The following is a 17,709-nucleotide window of genomic DNA, read 5'->3' on the forward strand; positions in this document are numbered from 1 at the left end:
TGCTATGTGAAATCTCACTACCCATGCTGTTCTCTAATGTTTATAATATGTATATTCAGAACTGCAGAGTCTGTTTGGCTTTATTAAATATTTTAGATTCAACTGTATTCAGCCAATTCCCTACTGGTTAAAATGAGGTTCCACATACACCCCCCTCCACCACCAATGCTGTCAGCTGATGGAAGACTTTAGAAAACTTGCATTTCTAACAGTCTGTTGCTTTTTTTTTTTACTGGCAATTGAAGTAAAGAAAAACACTTCTACATTTCAATGAGATTTAGAAGACCTTTGTTACTCAACCGTTTGAAATAGTTCAAAAAGTGTATCATATCTGTGTGACAAAAGGATGTAAAAAACAATGCGCAATACGTAAGAATTTTCAGAACAAGCTTACCAATCTGTAGCTGGTTCTGGCTTGCTTGGCTCTTCTAAAATGCTTGACACTAGCCCAAACATATCAGGGCCATTGCCAGAGTAAGAAAGATTTATTGGTGCCCTGGAAATAATAATAATAAAATAAATCCTAAATTAAAGTCTTTTTCTCCTAAACAAAACAGGCAAAAGGAAGAGTAAAGCATTAAATCTTTAATTTGCATCTGCTATGTGTTCTGAATTTAATGTATTCTCAGCACCCATATATAGAAATCTCTTCCTGCATTCGTGAATTCTATAGCCTAAATGAAGTAGAACAATTTTCCTAACCTCTTGCTTCACCAGATACTTCTCAAGCTGTTATGTGAAGAGACAGGAGCAGCAAAAAAATATTTCCTCTCTTTTCAATCAACATAACCATTTCACAGACATTTCTTCAAATCTTGACTGTCTCCTTTAGAGGATAAATATGATCAATCTTCTCTTGATAAATTAGGATTCTAATTTATCTACTTTTGTAATTCAAGAACTACCATTTTAATCTCAAAAGAATTAAACTGAGGAACTTTTTAATCACCTTTTAGAAAATAGATGGTCAAAATTTTATTAACTATTACTGATAAATACTAAAGGTGTTCAATCATCAGTGGTCTTACGCAAGCCCAACTTTTACCTTCAGGTGCAAAATGAGATCTTTACAGAGTTGTCTGTAATGACACCTAACTCTAACTCTGAAGTTAATTAAAACATAACACTGTTAAGATCTCCTTCCCTCTAAGATGCATTGGTCTGCTTCAATAAATGTCACTCACTATCCTATTCTCACTCAGCTGATTCGTTTCAGCATCCCTGAAGATGTCTCAGTCTTCCCTTGTGTCAGCTTATCCAAACAACATCATCTGCTAATGCTGCCACGTAACTACTCATGCCAATTGTGCAGATTAACAAAGACTGTAAAACAAGGGCTAAACTATTAAATCTGTGACCTTGTTAATCTCTTGGCACAGTGAAAATTAGCCACTTATGCCGTACTAGCTTTTAAGACCTCATCACATTTTGATTTTTACCTATCTCTAACATTTAATTCATGACCATTCAGTTCCCTCTCTAAGGAATCTGGTCTACACGATCTTGTTCAGGATATACATAAGTGCAAAGATTCTTGAAAATGTTTTATAAATGTAAAATTGTAACTGAAATTTGATAACCAGATCTCTTCTGTGTCTTTCTTTGTCAGATGTCAAACGTGGTTTTTCTTTTTAAAAGAGGCCTATTTATTGCCAATTTCTGCAACCAAATGGAGATCATTTACAAAAGCTTGCATCTAGATGATGATTTTCAGCAAGGGAGAGATCAATTTACAATGTGGCGTCAAAATTAAAAACAAAATGACTGGCTATTTTAGAACTGCAGACAGGGAACCAGTAAGCTAGGTTGACTGCAAAAGAAAAAAAAAATCCTAGGAAAAACAGGTACAGGACAGCAGCGAGTCTAAAATTGCCCAAACAAATTTTACAGACTAGATGGAAGCAAGATGAAATGTTTAGCTCTTCCTTCTGGTACACACACTAGAAACACTACAACACAATTCCAGGCAGGAGAACCTGAATCCTTGACAAATTCTGTTTCTTCTTGCAGTCACTTGTTCAAAGGATGGGCTAGAAACCACCACGCCTCGACCTTTGTGTCTCAAGCCAGTACTGCTCACTACCAGCAATCTGAAAATCCTTGGTCATGTAACATGTCAGGCAGCATCTTGTATTGTAACATCATGGTCCGTCCTGAAGGGAAGGTGCTTCCCATGAAACACACCGACACACATGGAAAAGAAGTCAACTACATTCTTGTCTTCTGGTCTCTAAATAAAATATCCTCTATCAACAACAGGACAACTGAAGTTAAAAATAAAAATCCCAGTGGTTACATTCAGTTTTCATGATTTTTAAAGGCATCTTTATAACATGCATTTACAAAAGGCATTCAGTTTTCTCAAGCCCATGGTAGGCAGCTATTATCCTTTCTGATTTGGTACCAGAAAACACTTGCTGTAAATTCCTTCCATTCTGCAGCATCAAGGAATCAAATATTTAGCTCCTGCTGCCATAAGACAACCTACTACCAAGGCAGAGCAACATGAAAAGAATCCATGAAAATAACCAGCACACAGGAAAGGCAAAATCGTATCAAATTGCTTGCAGCTATACCAAATAGAATAGGAACATTGAGCCTGACACCAAGTTTGTGGCAGTGAGCAAGCCTGTCCCTGCAGACAGAGAAAGAACAAGAAATATAACAAAAGAACCAAGACCTGCAGCTCCTCGGCAAAACTTCCAAGGTACTGGTGGGAGGAAAAGCGTGGCAGAAGATGAAAGAGCAACAGGCAAATGGAAATGGGACCTTTGCCACATCTGTGTGCTGTTCTGGCTATTGTGATTAATTCTAGAACTGAAGCTAGGGGCATTTTTTTTGGAGGACAGAAATAAGATGGAACTGTTGTCCTCCTTTGGGGGGACTGCATTTGAGAATATGCCTGAATTCTTTAAAGGTGCCAATAACTTCATCAAACCCAGGGCTGAACAAATGGACATTCCTCAAAAGAAGTTTGTGACACCAGAATACCAATCTAACAAAAGGCCTGTGTATAGGTTTGAGGTTGTGGGGCTCATAGAATTTATTGTAGAATAATTTCAATGGCTGGAAAATTGAGAATTAAAAGGACAAAAGCATGAGCAAAGTTACACTGCAAAGAAGTCTCCAGTGATGGACTAGTTGCTCTCACTGAGCAGCTTAGAGGAACTAAAATGACACAGGTACACTACACCTAATACAGTTAGGCACAAAGTACCCTAAAATACTACAAGCAATTGATTTTAACCCTAAGGATTAGTGCATATCTGCAGTCTCAGAATGGGTGTACACATGGATTCTCATTAACAGACAAGTACCATTTAGTTGTTTAATTCTTTGAATCACTTTTTTTAAAAAAAAGCTACCTTGCATTTACTACCTTGCAATAAACTAAAGGCTGCTTTTAAGAAGAGATTGTATATTTTAATTAGTGGATTGCCGCTCAGACATTAAACTTAGCACTTACAGCTAACACTAAAGCTGTATGATCTTTTCTTTTAAAAAAAAAAATAAAAATAAACATGTCTGACACTTCCCAGGGAAGACTAGCAAAAAACAAACAAAAAAGATAATGGTATTTAGCTTCTTTGCTGTTACCATCTCTCCCTGCCTCAAACTTCCTCTTTCTTATTAGGCAAGTGATAAAAAAATGCAATAAGATTGATATTAGAAATGCTAACAGCATCATCATCATCGGTGTCGAAAGCTGCTGTGCCAGTCTGTACCAACCAACTGCCCAAAAAAGGCAGTATTATATGGCCAGCACTTGGCATTAAGATGGAAAGCAGGGAGTGGGCAGCCTAATACGAAATCTTTGTTTACGCATTTCTAAGGTTGGAATAAAAACATTACAACTTCAATTGCTGTATGCAAGCTATAAAATTACGAATATGAAGGAAAGAACCAATTATTTCAGTGGGTATCCCCTAGTTTCTAGACTGTGAAATAATCATTCCCTGTTCCTCGCAAACCCCGTATCATTTACGATTTTATAGAAAACATTCCTCTGCAGAGCTGACTTATCAAAACCGGAGAGTAGTTTTATTTACCCTCCACTGACATGGAAGCTTTCAAACCCCTGTCCAGCCTCACTGCCCTTCTCTGTACCTTCAGTAATTTTACTGTATTATTAAGACTGGATGATCAGAAGTGCCTGCAACAGTCAAAACTTGGGCAGAGTTGACTTCTCCAGGGGCATAAAAATGTTTTGTGATTCAAGTAACAAAGACCCTTTGCGTTCATTCAGCATCCAAAACTACAAAAAATATTATTTTTTTAATATAAAATTGAACTTGAATGCATTACATGAAGGGCACAATAAAACAGTAGGCTGGCGTAGCTGTATGCATATTTATGTTTTCAGTGGCAAACGTGTACCACTTACACTTGACCTGTGTCTGCCACTCTCTGCATTGTTCATGTTCCAGGAAATACTCAACATGATCAAGCAGGATCATTATAAGCCATGGCACTGAGGGATGGAAGGCACAGAAGGAAAGTGGGGTTTTTTCCTTAACGAGTTTTAAATTACATATGGCAGTTTCCCATTTCAGTCTCTAAATGTAATACTCTTCCCAAATTTTAAAATGTTTTTATATGTAAACACACACATCCATACACACACAGATCCCCTACCTTTTTTCACAACTTCTATAATAACTATTATACAGCAAAGAAAATTTACTGAGCTTCTGGTTATCCCATAAACTCTTCCTAAAAATATCCAGAATCCCATTTGTTCTGCTCCATAACAATTTCAGTGTTCCAGAACACCACCACAAGATTACGAAGAATGCTCATACCGTTTCTTTGCGCAGTCTTGAAAAGAAGTTTTTGAGCTAATATCCTCTCCACGTGCTGACCAGTCACTATACAGACGGGAAGATTCTAGTGGAGGTGGCGTACTAGTAATTGCTCCTAATAATGGGGAAAATAATTGAGTGTCCATTTTTTTGTTTCTTGCTATTGACCTATGTTGAAAAGAAAAGGAAACATTTTTAACATTAGATGTTTACATAAATGAGCAGTAAAGGCAACAAAGTACACCCTTCCTTTTATAGCTTGAGCTAAATAATTTTTCAGGAAAATTAAATGTACTATGACAAAAGGATACAGTCTAAAACTTGCTCCCTCCCCTGCCTTAAAGTATTCCAAATCTGACCAATTTATGCATCTTCCAAAAATAATAATAAAAATTACTTACTATACAATAATAGGAATTCTCTACAGATTTCACATTGTAGGTTTTTATGTGTCAAGTTCACAAGCTCAGAATCTTCTAGCCCATATGACTGGAAATGCGCATGTCACAGGCATATGCATCCCTTCTGAGAAAACAAAGAGAAGTACAATTATTCCTGATATATCCCTGAAAACACAAAATATTCCAACAAAGAGCCCACAGTGAGCAGGGAGAGACATTTGTATGCTTCGCAGAGCAAAACGTGGATGAGAAGTAATCTCTCCTCAAGTACAGGTGCAGAAAAGACTATCATAGATAAATGACTGAATTACCATTCAAAGAATGAATAACAAGAGGTCTAAGTAACACGGGGAACTGTACCTAAGAAAGTATCTCAACTAGGAATTGCCACGACAGAACCTGTGATTGATAAAGGTTTAAGCAGAATATCAGAAACCGACTTTGAGTTGGAAGGGACCTCTAGGGTCATTTAGCCTTGCTCAGAACAGACCCAGTTAGGTCAGGCTACTCAGAAACTTGCCCAGCTGAGTTTTGAGATACCACCACCTCCCTTCTTGGGCAAATTTTCCTAATATCTAACTGCTTTAAATAGAGAGAGAGAGAGAGAGAGAAAGAGAGATTGAAAATAGTCTGGACCACCTTCCCTATAACCTCCCACAAGGCAGCTGCACACACCCATAAGATCTTCCCTTTCTCTCCTCCAAGCTGATCAGACCCAGCTCTCTGTCTCTGCTTGGCAACAACCATTTTGGAAGCCCCCGCAGGACTCACTCCAGTACCCTTCTTGTACTGGGTAGCCCCAAACTGGACACAGTATCCAGTCGTGGTCTTACAAGGGCAGAATGGAGAGGATCATAACAGCACTCACTCTGCCAGCTATACTCACGCTAAGACAACCCAGCATAGGGGTAGCCTTCTCTGCTGCAAGGCCACACTGATGGTTAATGACTAACTTGACCACCAGACTCTTGATCCTTGTTGATTAACTTTTGCAAGTTTTAACTATAGGAGTAAAAACTCAAGCTTTCTTAAAAAACCCTTTTATGATAAAGCACTGAACTAGATGTCCATTAATTCTCGTAAGTACAAACACCCAGTCAAGATGGAGTACTTGTGGTTCTGAAAATAACATTTGGGAGATTCACAAAAAAGAAACTCACCCCTCAAAAAACCACCACCAACAAAAAAATCCAACACCCCCCAAAAACACAGGATGTATCAGTAGCTGCAAGAGGCCGTGGGATCAGATGCAGACTGGAGCTGACTGTAGCATATCCAGCCCTGTATTTTAAACCTTCCCAAGGTGGCCAGTAACTAACAAAATTGTCCTAAGGAGAACATTTACCAGCATATGTTCCCACCCAATTCTAGAAGCATTTCTTAGTGAACTGAGGTTCTTATAAGCACAAAGGAAAACACCACATCAGTTTAAAAGAATCTATTGAGGGGATTTCCTATTTCAAGACATACTTCATTGAAGATGCTGCTTTTCAGTTTCTTTGAGTAATGCAACCCATCTTCCTGGAATGATTTCTGAATTTGTTTTGTATTCTTGGCACAAAAAATGGTAAGTAGGCCAACTCAAAAAAATAAGCTTTTTTTGGCAAAAGAAAAAAAAGAAAAAGTAATCACTTCCTTATAAATACCAGTATGTTTCATCTTCAGCCTCCAAAGAGCGCATTAAGTTGCCACCCCACTGCCTATTAATATATGGACAGCAATGCCTGGGAGAATGGGAAGAAGCAACAGATTAAATAACTGGAAGTTCCAATATATTTACACGTAACTGAGATCGCTTCTGAGGCCATGAGACAACCTGGAGGTTGTCTGACAATCCCCAGCTTCACTTGGATCTGTTAGTCATACAGGTTTTCAACAAAAGCAACAGGTTAAAAAAAGGCGATGATGTGCACATCACTTCTCTGGCAAACCTCTTCTGCTAAGCAGGTTTGTCCATCTTTCCAAGTCTCTCATTATAGACAGAGACACGGAAGGGTGCAGTGCTAGAAAGTTAACTAACAGGAATTTGCAGAGCTGCTGCTGACGGATGTCCTGTGTGTACAACCTGGCAGGAGGAAGAGTTCTGAACGTGCTGCAGAAAAAAAAGCGTATAAAAAGAAGTATTTAAAAAAAGTGTATACACATCTGACAAAGTTCTTTACTTTCCAAAAAGGTATTTGAGCTGAATTAGGACAAAGCCTTTTTACAGTCAGCTCACAGATGCTTCTTATAAACATCTATCGTAACGACAGCAAATGACAGCACTGCACAGTATTATTACTTCTAAACCGAGTGTATTCTTCTCTGATTTCTTGGCAGGATAAACGTTTCCTGTTTATTTCTTGTTTTTCTTGGCAAGATAAAGCAAACATAAGAAAAACCTTTACTTTGTATTTTTGACTTAAGACTTCTAATAACTCCTACCTACAGCCATCTTAACCTATAGCACACTGAAACTGGTTAACCCATTCTGAACGTGCTGCTATTAATTCTCTGAACCTAGTGGGTAAAAACGTCAGAATTCTATAAATTGCCTTCTTGGGTTACCTGGAAAACTAACCAGTAGTAGAAGTAGTGAACAGGTGATGGAGATATATAAAAAAACTAAAACCAGGGAAGCAAATAGGTCAGTTATTTAGATATCACCTAATATCAGGGACAAAGCCATAAAAATGGCAGATTATTGGAGACTTCCTTCTAAATCCCAATTTCATAACATCAAAAAGGCTTGTTGCAGCAGCAAAGGGAAATGTTCCTTTTCAGCTGCCAAAGAATAAAGAAACATTTTTTTCTGAGAAAAAAAGGAATCAAGTCTGTCAGACCTCTCTTAGACTGTTGGGTCAAAATCATATAAAAAAGCACCACTTAAGGTGGAGTGCATGGGGAAAATAAGTACATTTATGAGATGCTTGTTCAGTATATGGGTTCCATAGCCCAATTACCATTAGAAACACTCATGGGCTACTAGGCCATTTCTTTTGTTTATTTTAAACACTATAATCCAAACACATTCATTTAATATAGTCTAAGATTTTTTTTTTTTGTCCATGGTAACTTCCAGCAGTTGCTCTTCAGGAGACTTTGTGGTAAGTCTGACAAATGCTCTTGACAAGAGGCACTCAAAGCCAGACTGAATGAGGAACTGCTGACTTCCATGAACAGAGGATTAGCCTGCTGTACTGACACAAACAGGGACAGCTGTTCCATCTGTAATGTAGCATTCTCTTCAGGGGTTGTTTTTGGGGTTGTTGTTTTTGTTATATGGTCATTCAATATATTTAGTTAGAAAACCAACATATCCTACAAGTATTTATTTCTGTTTACCTAACCAAATTCACTTTTTGGACTTACCTGTGACTTGTAATGACCAGGGGCGGCACTTTGTTTGACCATGTCCTTATTATCAGTATACAAGTTTTCTTCTCTGAAGTATGCAGCATTGCCATGCAAGCAGAAATTTAGATTCTTAAGGACAGACTTCACCTATTTAATAGCAATTAAAAAGAAAAAAAAACCCAAATAATTACCAGGTCTGTCAAAGTTGTACTTATTATGCATTAAACTAATTTCTATCTACCCCCCCTTGCTCCTCCCACCATCTTTCCACGTCACACCATCCACAGCTCCTCCAGTACGACCTACAACTTACACATTCACAGAACAATGACGACGTCACTTTATTGCTGTGGGATCCCACAGAACAGCTCAGCAGATACAAGAGCTGCTGACCACAGGTCACGTGCAGTCCCAGAATGGGTAAGCCAGCTGCGCTGTGCTGCACCTACGGTCATGCAGGCAGGGGCACTCTGCCTAGCAGGACTCCTCTATTCAGCTTCATCCCGTCACATACGCTGATACATCACACAGGTCCACATCTACCACGCCAGTACATAAGCTCACCCCACAATCCTGCTCACAGGCACACATCTGCCACAGAACTGAACATCCATCCCTACCACATTGTACAACAAACAATCCTCAAGTACCTGGGACTGCACGCATTTAAGGGCTCCACTCCATTTTGGGACCCATAGCTTCTGTCAATAGCAAAGGCAAGGTTGGCTCCTGCCACACATTGCTATCCAAAACCAGGTGTGATAAAAGCATGTTCTCAAGAGAGCTCAAAGTATAACATGCTGATTCAGAAATCCTTTCCTACGCTGTCTGCACATCCACTCACACACGTTACAGTATAACCTCCTATACTTCCCTTACTGAAAAGCAGATTATCAAGTTGCCACTGCCCACTGGCATACCTGCACTCTGCACGCGTGCCATCTCTCCAACTGGAGCCGTTTGCATTACATGACACAGCAAAAGTCTGTGCATTACACAAGTGTAAGGCTTCATCTTCACTGACGCAAAGCTTTAATTGGTGGAAGAAATGAGTGGGTGAAGGGCTGCTTTTACAATTAAAATAAATCCAGGTAAAGTGTGCAACAGTCATATTATGATAAATTCTTAAAACTTAACAAAGCACCTGTTCTTCTCCTAAAGTAATAATCTTATGTCAGACTATACTCACATCCAACTGTGGCTGACCTGCTCTGACCTGCTGAATGGTTGAACCAAGGATTTACCTAATCTGATGTCCAATGTGAAATCTGCTACAATGATTTGTTCAGCTCACGGTCAAGTCTCTGCTCTTCTCATTTCCAAGGGCCTGCTGCGAAAAGGCAAAGAGCTAGATGAATTAGTTAAACCATTTCTGATTGTCACTTTTGTCAGTTTCCTATAGCATTTCCATCACCCTGCAGCAGATAAACATGCCCAGAGCGACAGGAAAGTCTGCCAAGAATGGGTTGCAGAACAGTTCAGTGAAGAGTCCATGTAGGTATGTTGATGCTTCTGGGAAGCGCTGAGCTTGCTACTCTTGTGCCAGTTAGTCTTCAGTGCATGTACAATACACCAGCTGTATTGCAAGGGAAGAGCTGCGGAAGTACAACCCTTGTTGCTACTGAAAGCTCCATGGCCCACACAGATGGGAAGATTAGGCTCCCTGTATTTAAGGTAAGACAGTGGGCTCTGCAGTGAAATGACTCAGGTGCACACAACTGCTCCTAGGTCCTAATTTTATTACACACATTTTCCTTTTGGAAGGGATGACTAGTAAAACCTTTTACCACCCATGACGATTTGTTCAGTCAATATGGGTCTAAGCTGCTAACCGTTACCGATCTTTTAACTATTTGTGATTTATTAGCTGTTCTTCTGTTACAGCAGACAATGAAACCCATTCATGATTTGGCTATTCACTACCTCTGTGACACAGTGTAACTATTTGCAACTTTGAAAGTGGGTTTCACAAAGCATTAGTTGATGTCTGAAACCCCAGCCAACAAGCCATTTATCTTGAAACAGGAACTACTTCAAATCATTGGGAATTTTCAAAGCATTGCAGGTGCTGCACTAGGCTTCACAACCTATGTCAGAGTACAAGCAAAGCTTAAAATTTACACAGCTGTTCAAAAAAAGGTTAGAGTCCTATCTCTGTGCTCCAGCCAATACACCCTCCTTCAGACAAATGGATTTTTAATGGTAACTTTCTGTGGCTGCCAGTTGGCTTTTAGCGACCGATAAAAAACCACATGCTTAGTGCACTACTGGTAAATAATTCATTCCTAGAAAGGCCTTTTGGGATATCTTCAGGATATGAAGGTGCTACATTAGAGCTTTAGTAGAAGCCAATGCTTTAGTTAAAGAAGCATTGCTAGCTTGCATTGCGTTAAATTGACAAATAAAAGAGTAAAAAAATTAAAGAGGTTCTCATTGAGTACTTTAATATAAAGTCCTGAATTTGTAAATCCAGAAGGAAGCAAGTTGTTCCGTTAGCATGGAGAACTGATGACTGGCTTCCCATGCGTTCATGCCCTATCCCAAGCTCATCCCAACAACAGCAGTTTCCCCTCGGTTTCCTCAGTTCCTCCCTACTCATCCTAATGGCAGCCAGCCAAGAGGCCACTGTAACGTGGCTGGATAAGCAGGCCACACCGAATGCTTAAAATTGCACAAAAGCCTTTTTCCCTGCGAGGACACTAACCTGGATCTCTCCTCTGTGAAGCCGTCAACTTCTACAGCATTTAGAGAAATTCATTATTGCAAAGACGTGCCTCTCTCTCCCCAGTTCACCGAATTTGACGGATGGTTCAAAGCTTACTGGAGGAATAACAGACTCCTTGACAACATTCTGATATCCCAAAAAAGGCAATCCCCGTGGTCTTTCTTCAGAGTGTAATGTTCACTCATCTTCCCATCAACGCTTTTCAAAGTTAACACTAGAAACTTTAAACGAACCTTGCAAATAGGAAGCTCCCTTGGCACACGCATAGACACCCCGGTTATTTTGGTGCCTTCTGTCCCCACATAACCTGTCCCTTGGTGAATACAGGGCTAATGTTTTCCCAATATACATATGTACATACATATGGAGACACACACACCCTTTCCACAAACTTCTTGCACTGATCAAACACAAACAGAAGCCACAGTAAATATGAAAGTTAACTTTGAATTATTCCTCACTGATAAATGGGAACTTTGCTAATCTGTATGACTGCTTTTCAAAGTAATACAAATAGTAGTATCTTCAGGTGGATTCATAGTGCACTTGCGGATAGACACAGCGTGCAGGTGTACACACACTGACGCCACAGTGGAAGAGCATGTAAGTCACAGATTTTGCAGTTCCACATGCTACAGTACATCTAATCCTCCAGGGGAAAAAAAAAGACAATTTGAAAACCTACCTTAATATTGCAGGGAGATCACGAGGAAAGCCTAAAAACTTCCACCTAGACCTAGGTAGATAAACCTACCCCAGGGTTTACAAGTTCCAGAATCAAGTTACATGGGAAAATTGCTGTTAAGACCCACACTTCTCTTTTTTGACACATCTGTTTTGAACTTCTTTTATATTTAGGCCTGCTTTACAAAGCTACATAGCAGAAAGTTTCTTGGGGAAAAGCTTCCAATCTGCTCCTCGATTCCACCTTTATGAAGCATTATCCTTGAATCAGTATGCCACTACCTCTGTGAGGTAGCTCTTCCTCAGCCAAACAAACCCCAAACACACAGAACATTTCTGCAACATTTATATGAAAACTTAGAATGTCAATGACGAGAAATTAAGCGTAGTAAGCACTTGGGAAACCATGCGATACGGATTTATCCACCAGGAACTGTGGCTATGTATGTGCAATTTTCGTAAGTTCAGCCTTCCTAAAGTTAGTAATTTCAGAAATTCAAATTTGTACCCTCCCCACTAACTGCAATTCTGGCTTTATTAATTTTAAAAACTAAAGAATAATTTGCCAGCAGGTAGCTTAGAAACAAAGTCCTGATCTGCAATTCATTTAAACTATTAGAAGTTACTGATACTGTTTTTAATGCTAGATTTTTATAGATCTACACACAAACTGTAGTCCAATGCCACAAGTACTTCAAACACTGTTACATGGTAGGACTGAATAGTCCTACTATTTCCAAGTACTTTTGCATGCAGCAATGATTGAAGCCTCCTGCCCTTACTCTGGAGTTTCAGAGGATGCTTTTTTGTTTCTAAAAGCCGTAAGACCCTAATCCCCAACTAAAAAAGTAAAAACCCCCTTCATGAAATATTGACATGAAGTTGCCAGTTTTAAAAACAGTGAACACAACTCAGCTGCAACATGCCATTATCCAAAAGTCCAAATTTGGGACTGCTAAGGGAAAGTTTTACAAAGGTGAGGAAAGACAGCTCCTTTAATGCATCTATCCCCAAATAGCCTACAACATCAAAATATCTAGTCAGCAAATACACATTTCAGTATTTGAATAACATAATTCAAGCGCACTGCAGGCTCCATGGGAATATAAGGGAACTTAATACCTGCTAGGTCTATATATTCACCTTCCCTTACGATTTTTACCATGTGTCACATTACGTTATCTCCTGGTAGACCAGGGAAACACAAGGGCTTATATAAACAAACAGCTACAGAGTTTTTAACTGAACTTCTGCTCACTTTAGAGTCAACTAATCAAAAGGCAGCTTAAGTGCATTATTTGTAGATTATATAGTTTCAAATACATGTTGCGGTAAAACAGGATTATTGGTATTAATATAGAATCAGTATAAACCTTATTGTTTAGGAATATAAAGTACCAACTGAAGTTACAAAATATTTTTCCAGATTCATTTTGACAGATGGGCTATCTAGAACAATTTAAACACCACTAAATCAAAATGTTCTTCCAAATATGTTTTTAAACAAACAAAAATGCTGGAATTATCAATTACTGAGTGTGTAAAAACAAACTCTTTGAAGTTACAAACTGGCATATGTGGCCAAATAAATAGAATTTTTTTTAAATCAGCTGCACAAGGATCTCTTTACACTACATATCATTATATAGAGATCAGTATATTAATTTCATTGGACTAGCAAGATTAGATATAAAGCTACTTTTCCCACTAGACCCACTCCTCATTTAGTGAAATTCAAGTACCAAGTAGACATCTTCAAGATTGCAGACTTGAGCAAACACTGTCACAATGCCATTCAACAGATCTAAACAGTTTCTAAGGAGAAATGAAAGGGAATCTATTACCTGCTTGAGAAGTTATTATATTTCTCAGAGAAAGGATGACAGCAAGTATTTCCAAGTTTCCCATCCACTTCGTAAGTCTCTCCTCATTGTCCCTATTAGAAGACTCTGGCGGTCAACAGTAAGAGACATCTGTGTTTGGAGAATTAGGTTTTTGTCAGGTGCTCACAATATGCGATCACTTGAAAGGCTGGGCACTACCAGGCAAATAAACCATTACACTTATTTCAAACTACAGCACTACAGCAACCTAAGCAAGTATTACACTGCAGAAGCTGCCTCACAAGGTTACCTTCCAGCTTTCTAAAATATCAATATTGCTCCAAACTCCCTCTCTCCTGAAGAGCAAAACCCACATAATCCTCATCCCGTTGTGAGAATCAACTTCCACTGAGACAAACCTGCACAGATGTTACCACCAGCCATTCCCTGCATGCATTCCTCCCACCAACACAGGCCACTGGGGAAGCAAAGGCAGCACGGGCACTCAAACATGCCAGTCGTACACACTAAAGCACTGCAGCAGCAGCAGATCCCTGGGCGTTCAAGTCCGGTGGCGTAGCCCACACGGTGCTGAACCAGCGCTGCCACCGCACCTCGTTTACCTCCCCTAACATCGCTGCCATGGGACACACGCTACACACCTTTAGTTACTACACACACGGAAACTGTTGCCAAGCTATGGACAGCGTCTCTCCTCCACCCCTGGAAGCTGCAGGACAAAAACAGCAGAAAAAAAGCAAGCGGATTTCGGGCTGTGGGCAAGGCAACGGCCCCTCGAGACAAACTAGCAGCGCTGGCATTAAGCAATTACTCCACACAGCTATTCCTAGACAGAGGAGTCTCTAAGCTGCACCAACGCTACAAGAAACAGTACAAACTGATTGCCCTTAAATGTCACCTCATGTTCTCTTCAGATACACACCCTTTCAAATACCTCTGCAGCAACTGAAATCCTCCCCTGGTAAGCAAAGATCTCACACTGCCAAAGGCCCTGCTACAGAAGTGAAAGAAACACCAAGCTTACATTTTTAGTCTTCTTGCTTTACAACCAGTCTCAGCCATGTAATGTCTGATGTCACTGGAGTACCAGTATGTGGAAGTACTATGGGAATTGTAGTCTTTCCTCTGTTGTGCAATAGCTATAAGGTACGGGATCCAGGACTGCAAGCGTGAGCCCCAGGAACCGTCTCCTTCATGCAGAGGCTTACAGGGACTGCCTGAGAAATACAGCTGAACTGCTTTAATTAGCCAGAAAATGCTTCTCAGATGGGAAAGAAGGAAAGTAGGGGGGAAGTTTTGAAATGCACCTTCTCCTCCTTCCCACACAAGAAGTAATTTCTAAGCAATTATTCTCAGGTGATCACATGCTTCCAAAACCATTTAAGCTGTAACCAGGAAGCATGGCCCCGTGAGGAAATTTTAATCAATATAATATACATATAATATACAATGAATGTATAACAACATCATAAGTAACAGTACAAGAACTGCTATGACAAATTCCTCATCTCTTGTACCTCCTCTGGGGTTTTGGTATCTCCACATGAAAAAATAATTCACTGAAATGAATGTTTTTTGTCATTGGTCATGATGCACCTACCAATTTTGTTCCTACCTCCCCTCTGAAAGCCATAATTTGGCTCACCCCAGCTAAGTTACTATGAAAGACTTGCAGTGTGAGCAAATCGAGCCCTATGATTCCTGTAATGAGAATTAAAAATAAAGGTTATTTTAGCATGAAAGAAAGCCTTTAGTTAAAGTGCTGTAATTGATTTAAGATCTCCCCACTTTCAGTCAACTGTCTCATAGACAGTTATATATTATCACCTTGTACTCATTTTTCCCTAATAAAGTCATTTTCCCACAGCTCTTTGCCTTAGTTCAGATAACAAACCCTGATCCTTCCCTCACACCACTATATTTTTATGCTACAAAAAGAATGAAGAGATAATTTAAGCAAATTAAGAAATTCAGAGACAATGGAAAAGGCTAACAGAGCCATATTCACCTTTTTGAAGAAAACAACATAAAACCTAGATGTAATCTAACATAGTTCAGTTACTGGGAAGTGTAGTCCATCATCAGCCAAGTATTATTACAGAGGCTTGACACTAGGAAAAAAAAATTAGTTCCAACTAAATTTTTCCAAAAATCTCAAGATATTCTTCAGCATATGAAGTCAGCTCAGTTAAATCTAAAAATATATGTTGTTCACCCTGAACACTAAAATTGCCCCAAAATCCATCTCACAGAATGTGAGAAAACTCCTATGACAGCTAAAGTGTTACAGTGGAAATCAGAAAACCATTCAGTTTTAAGTTTTTCAACAACTTTTAAGTTCTTCAACAACAGGCAGATTACAAAAGATCCTAAAAGGGAGGGGGGAAAAAAAACCAACTTCCTCCAAAGTTTTTTTCTGTTCCCAAGGCATTGTCATGAAGTTACGGTAACACCACCTTGTTCTGCAAAGTCCTTTCCTCACCACTATCACTGTAGCCACTTACCACGGAAAGCACTGCTAGAATACACTGCAGAGCACCACGCGGCACGTAACCTTCCCCAAATATTGTTTAAGTATATTCCATACAGCTTTTCTGACACAGCAATAAATAGGAAATGAGGTTACCCCTCCCTAAAAACCTCAGCCCTTCTTTACATTATCGCTCTTCTCCATCAATATCTCTCCATAAAGCTGTCATGGTATTCAGAGACTGTGACTGTCCTCCTCCAGCTTCTCCAACAGTCTGATGTAAGCACAATTTGAGAATGACAATATACATAAACATGACACAGGAAGCTTTTATACCCATTTCCACATTTAGGTTTTTGAAATAGCTTTATTTGCACCACTGCTGCTGATTGCACACACTGAACTCAAGTGTTTCGCGGGGGGGGGGGGGGGGACAAAAATCTCAAGCCATGCTCTGACCCAGGATCAAAGAAAACAGAGAAAGCTCAAACATTTCCAGTGTTATGGCAGCACAGTACTAAAGTACACACTATAATTTTAGTGATATAAGTAGACCCCAAAAGCTTCAAATTAAGTCTGACAGCAGAATTTCACACTCATTTGGCCTGGGCAAGACAGGGTCAAAGAGAGGAAATCCAGACACAAATGCATAAAAACAGTTTAGGCGTAAATTATTTCTGCTAGCTTAAGAACCAAATGTTACAGAAAAAAACAAGACAGCCTTTTCTGCAGGGCTGTGTCTCCATAAAAGCAAAATACCACACAGGCAGCTGGTTGAGAGAATAGGTTAAAATCAAAATGTAGCATATCTTATTGGTACCACCCAGCAGAAACTGTGCTCCCAACAATATTCTTATAAAGGAGCTAGAAGGAGTACTACCAACACCCTCCTCTGAAAGTAACGTGCAAAATGCCCCCAGCGCATGCAAACAGAGCGTGGCTTCAGCAACAACGGCTGCTAACATGGTAACGAAAGCTGCCAAATTCCCAGGCCCTGAAAATGCTGGAGAAAATGTGGAGAAGCAGGACCACTGCAGGCCATGAAGAATAGACTGGACTGTATTTGTGACTCCTATCTGGGCAGCATTCGGATGCCTCCCGAAGATTTCAAAGGTTTCAGCAATACGCTAAGAGCAGGCCAACATACTGAAAATATTAGTAAACCTAGAAATATCTGTAAAGACTATTTAAATTTGCCAACTTCAAATCACTCATTGTGAAGATGCTCATACACAACCTCCGAGCATCAACCTGGCCACTGCAGTGTGAATTCATTCGAGTAATACCTTTTAAACACCAGACTGCAGGGATTTTAATAACTCAGTACAACATCTGTTTATACAACAGTCATTCTTCCGGACACATCACTGCACAAAGACAACTTTTTTGGCTTTTACGATGACAGGTAATGTGAAAACAGTAATAATGAAATCAAACGCTGCTTCCG

General features: G+C 39.6%; 1 protein-coding gene across 1 annotated transcript in view; it reads right to left on the minus strand.

Moving 5' to 3' along the window:
- Positions 1-4,948, minus strand: part of LOC104626623 (uncharacterized protein C17orf104 homolog) — a 12,313-nt gene extending 7,365 nt beyond the window's left edge. The window contains exons 1-2 of the mRNA XM_010294584.1: positions 4,803-4,948; positions 395-496 (exon numbers count right to left, since the gene is read on the minus strand). Coding sequence (XP_010292886.1) covers positions 395-496; positions 4,803-4,948 — 248 coding nt within the window. The remainder of the gene's footprint in view (positions 1-394; positions 497-4,802) is intronic.
- Between the last annotated feature and the right edge of the window lie 12,761 nt (positions 4,949-17,709).

This window comes from Phaethon lepturus, unplaced genomic scaffold (genome assembly GCF_000687285.1).
Source record: "Phaethon lepturus isolate BGI_N335 unplaced genomic scaffold, ASM68728v1 scaffold27569, whole genome shotgun sequence".
NCBI lineage: Eukaryota > Metazoa > Chordata > Aves > Phaethontiformes > Phaethontidae > Phaethon > Phaethon lepturus.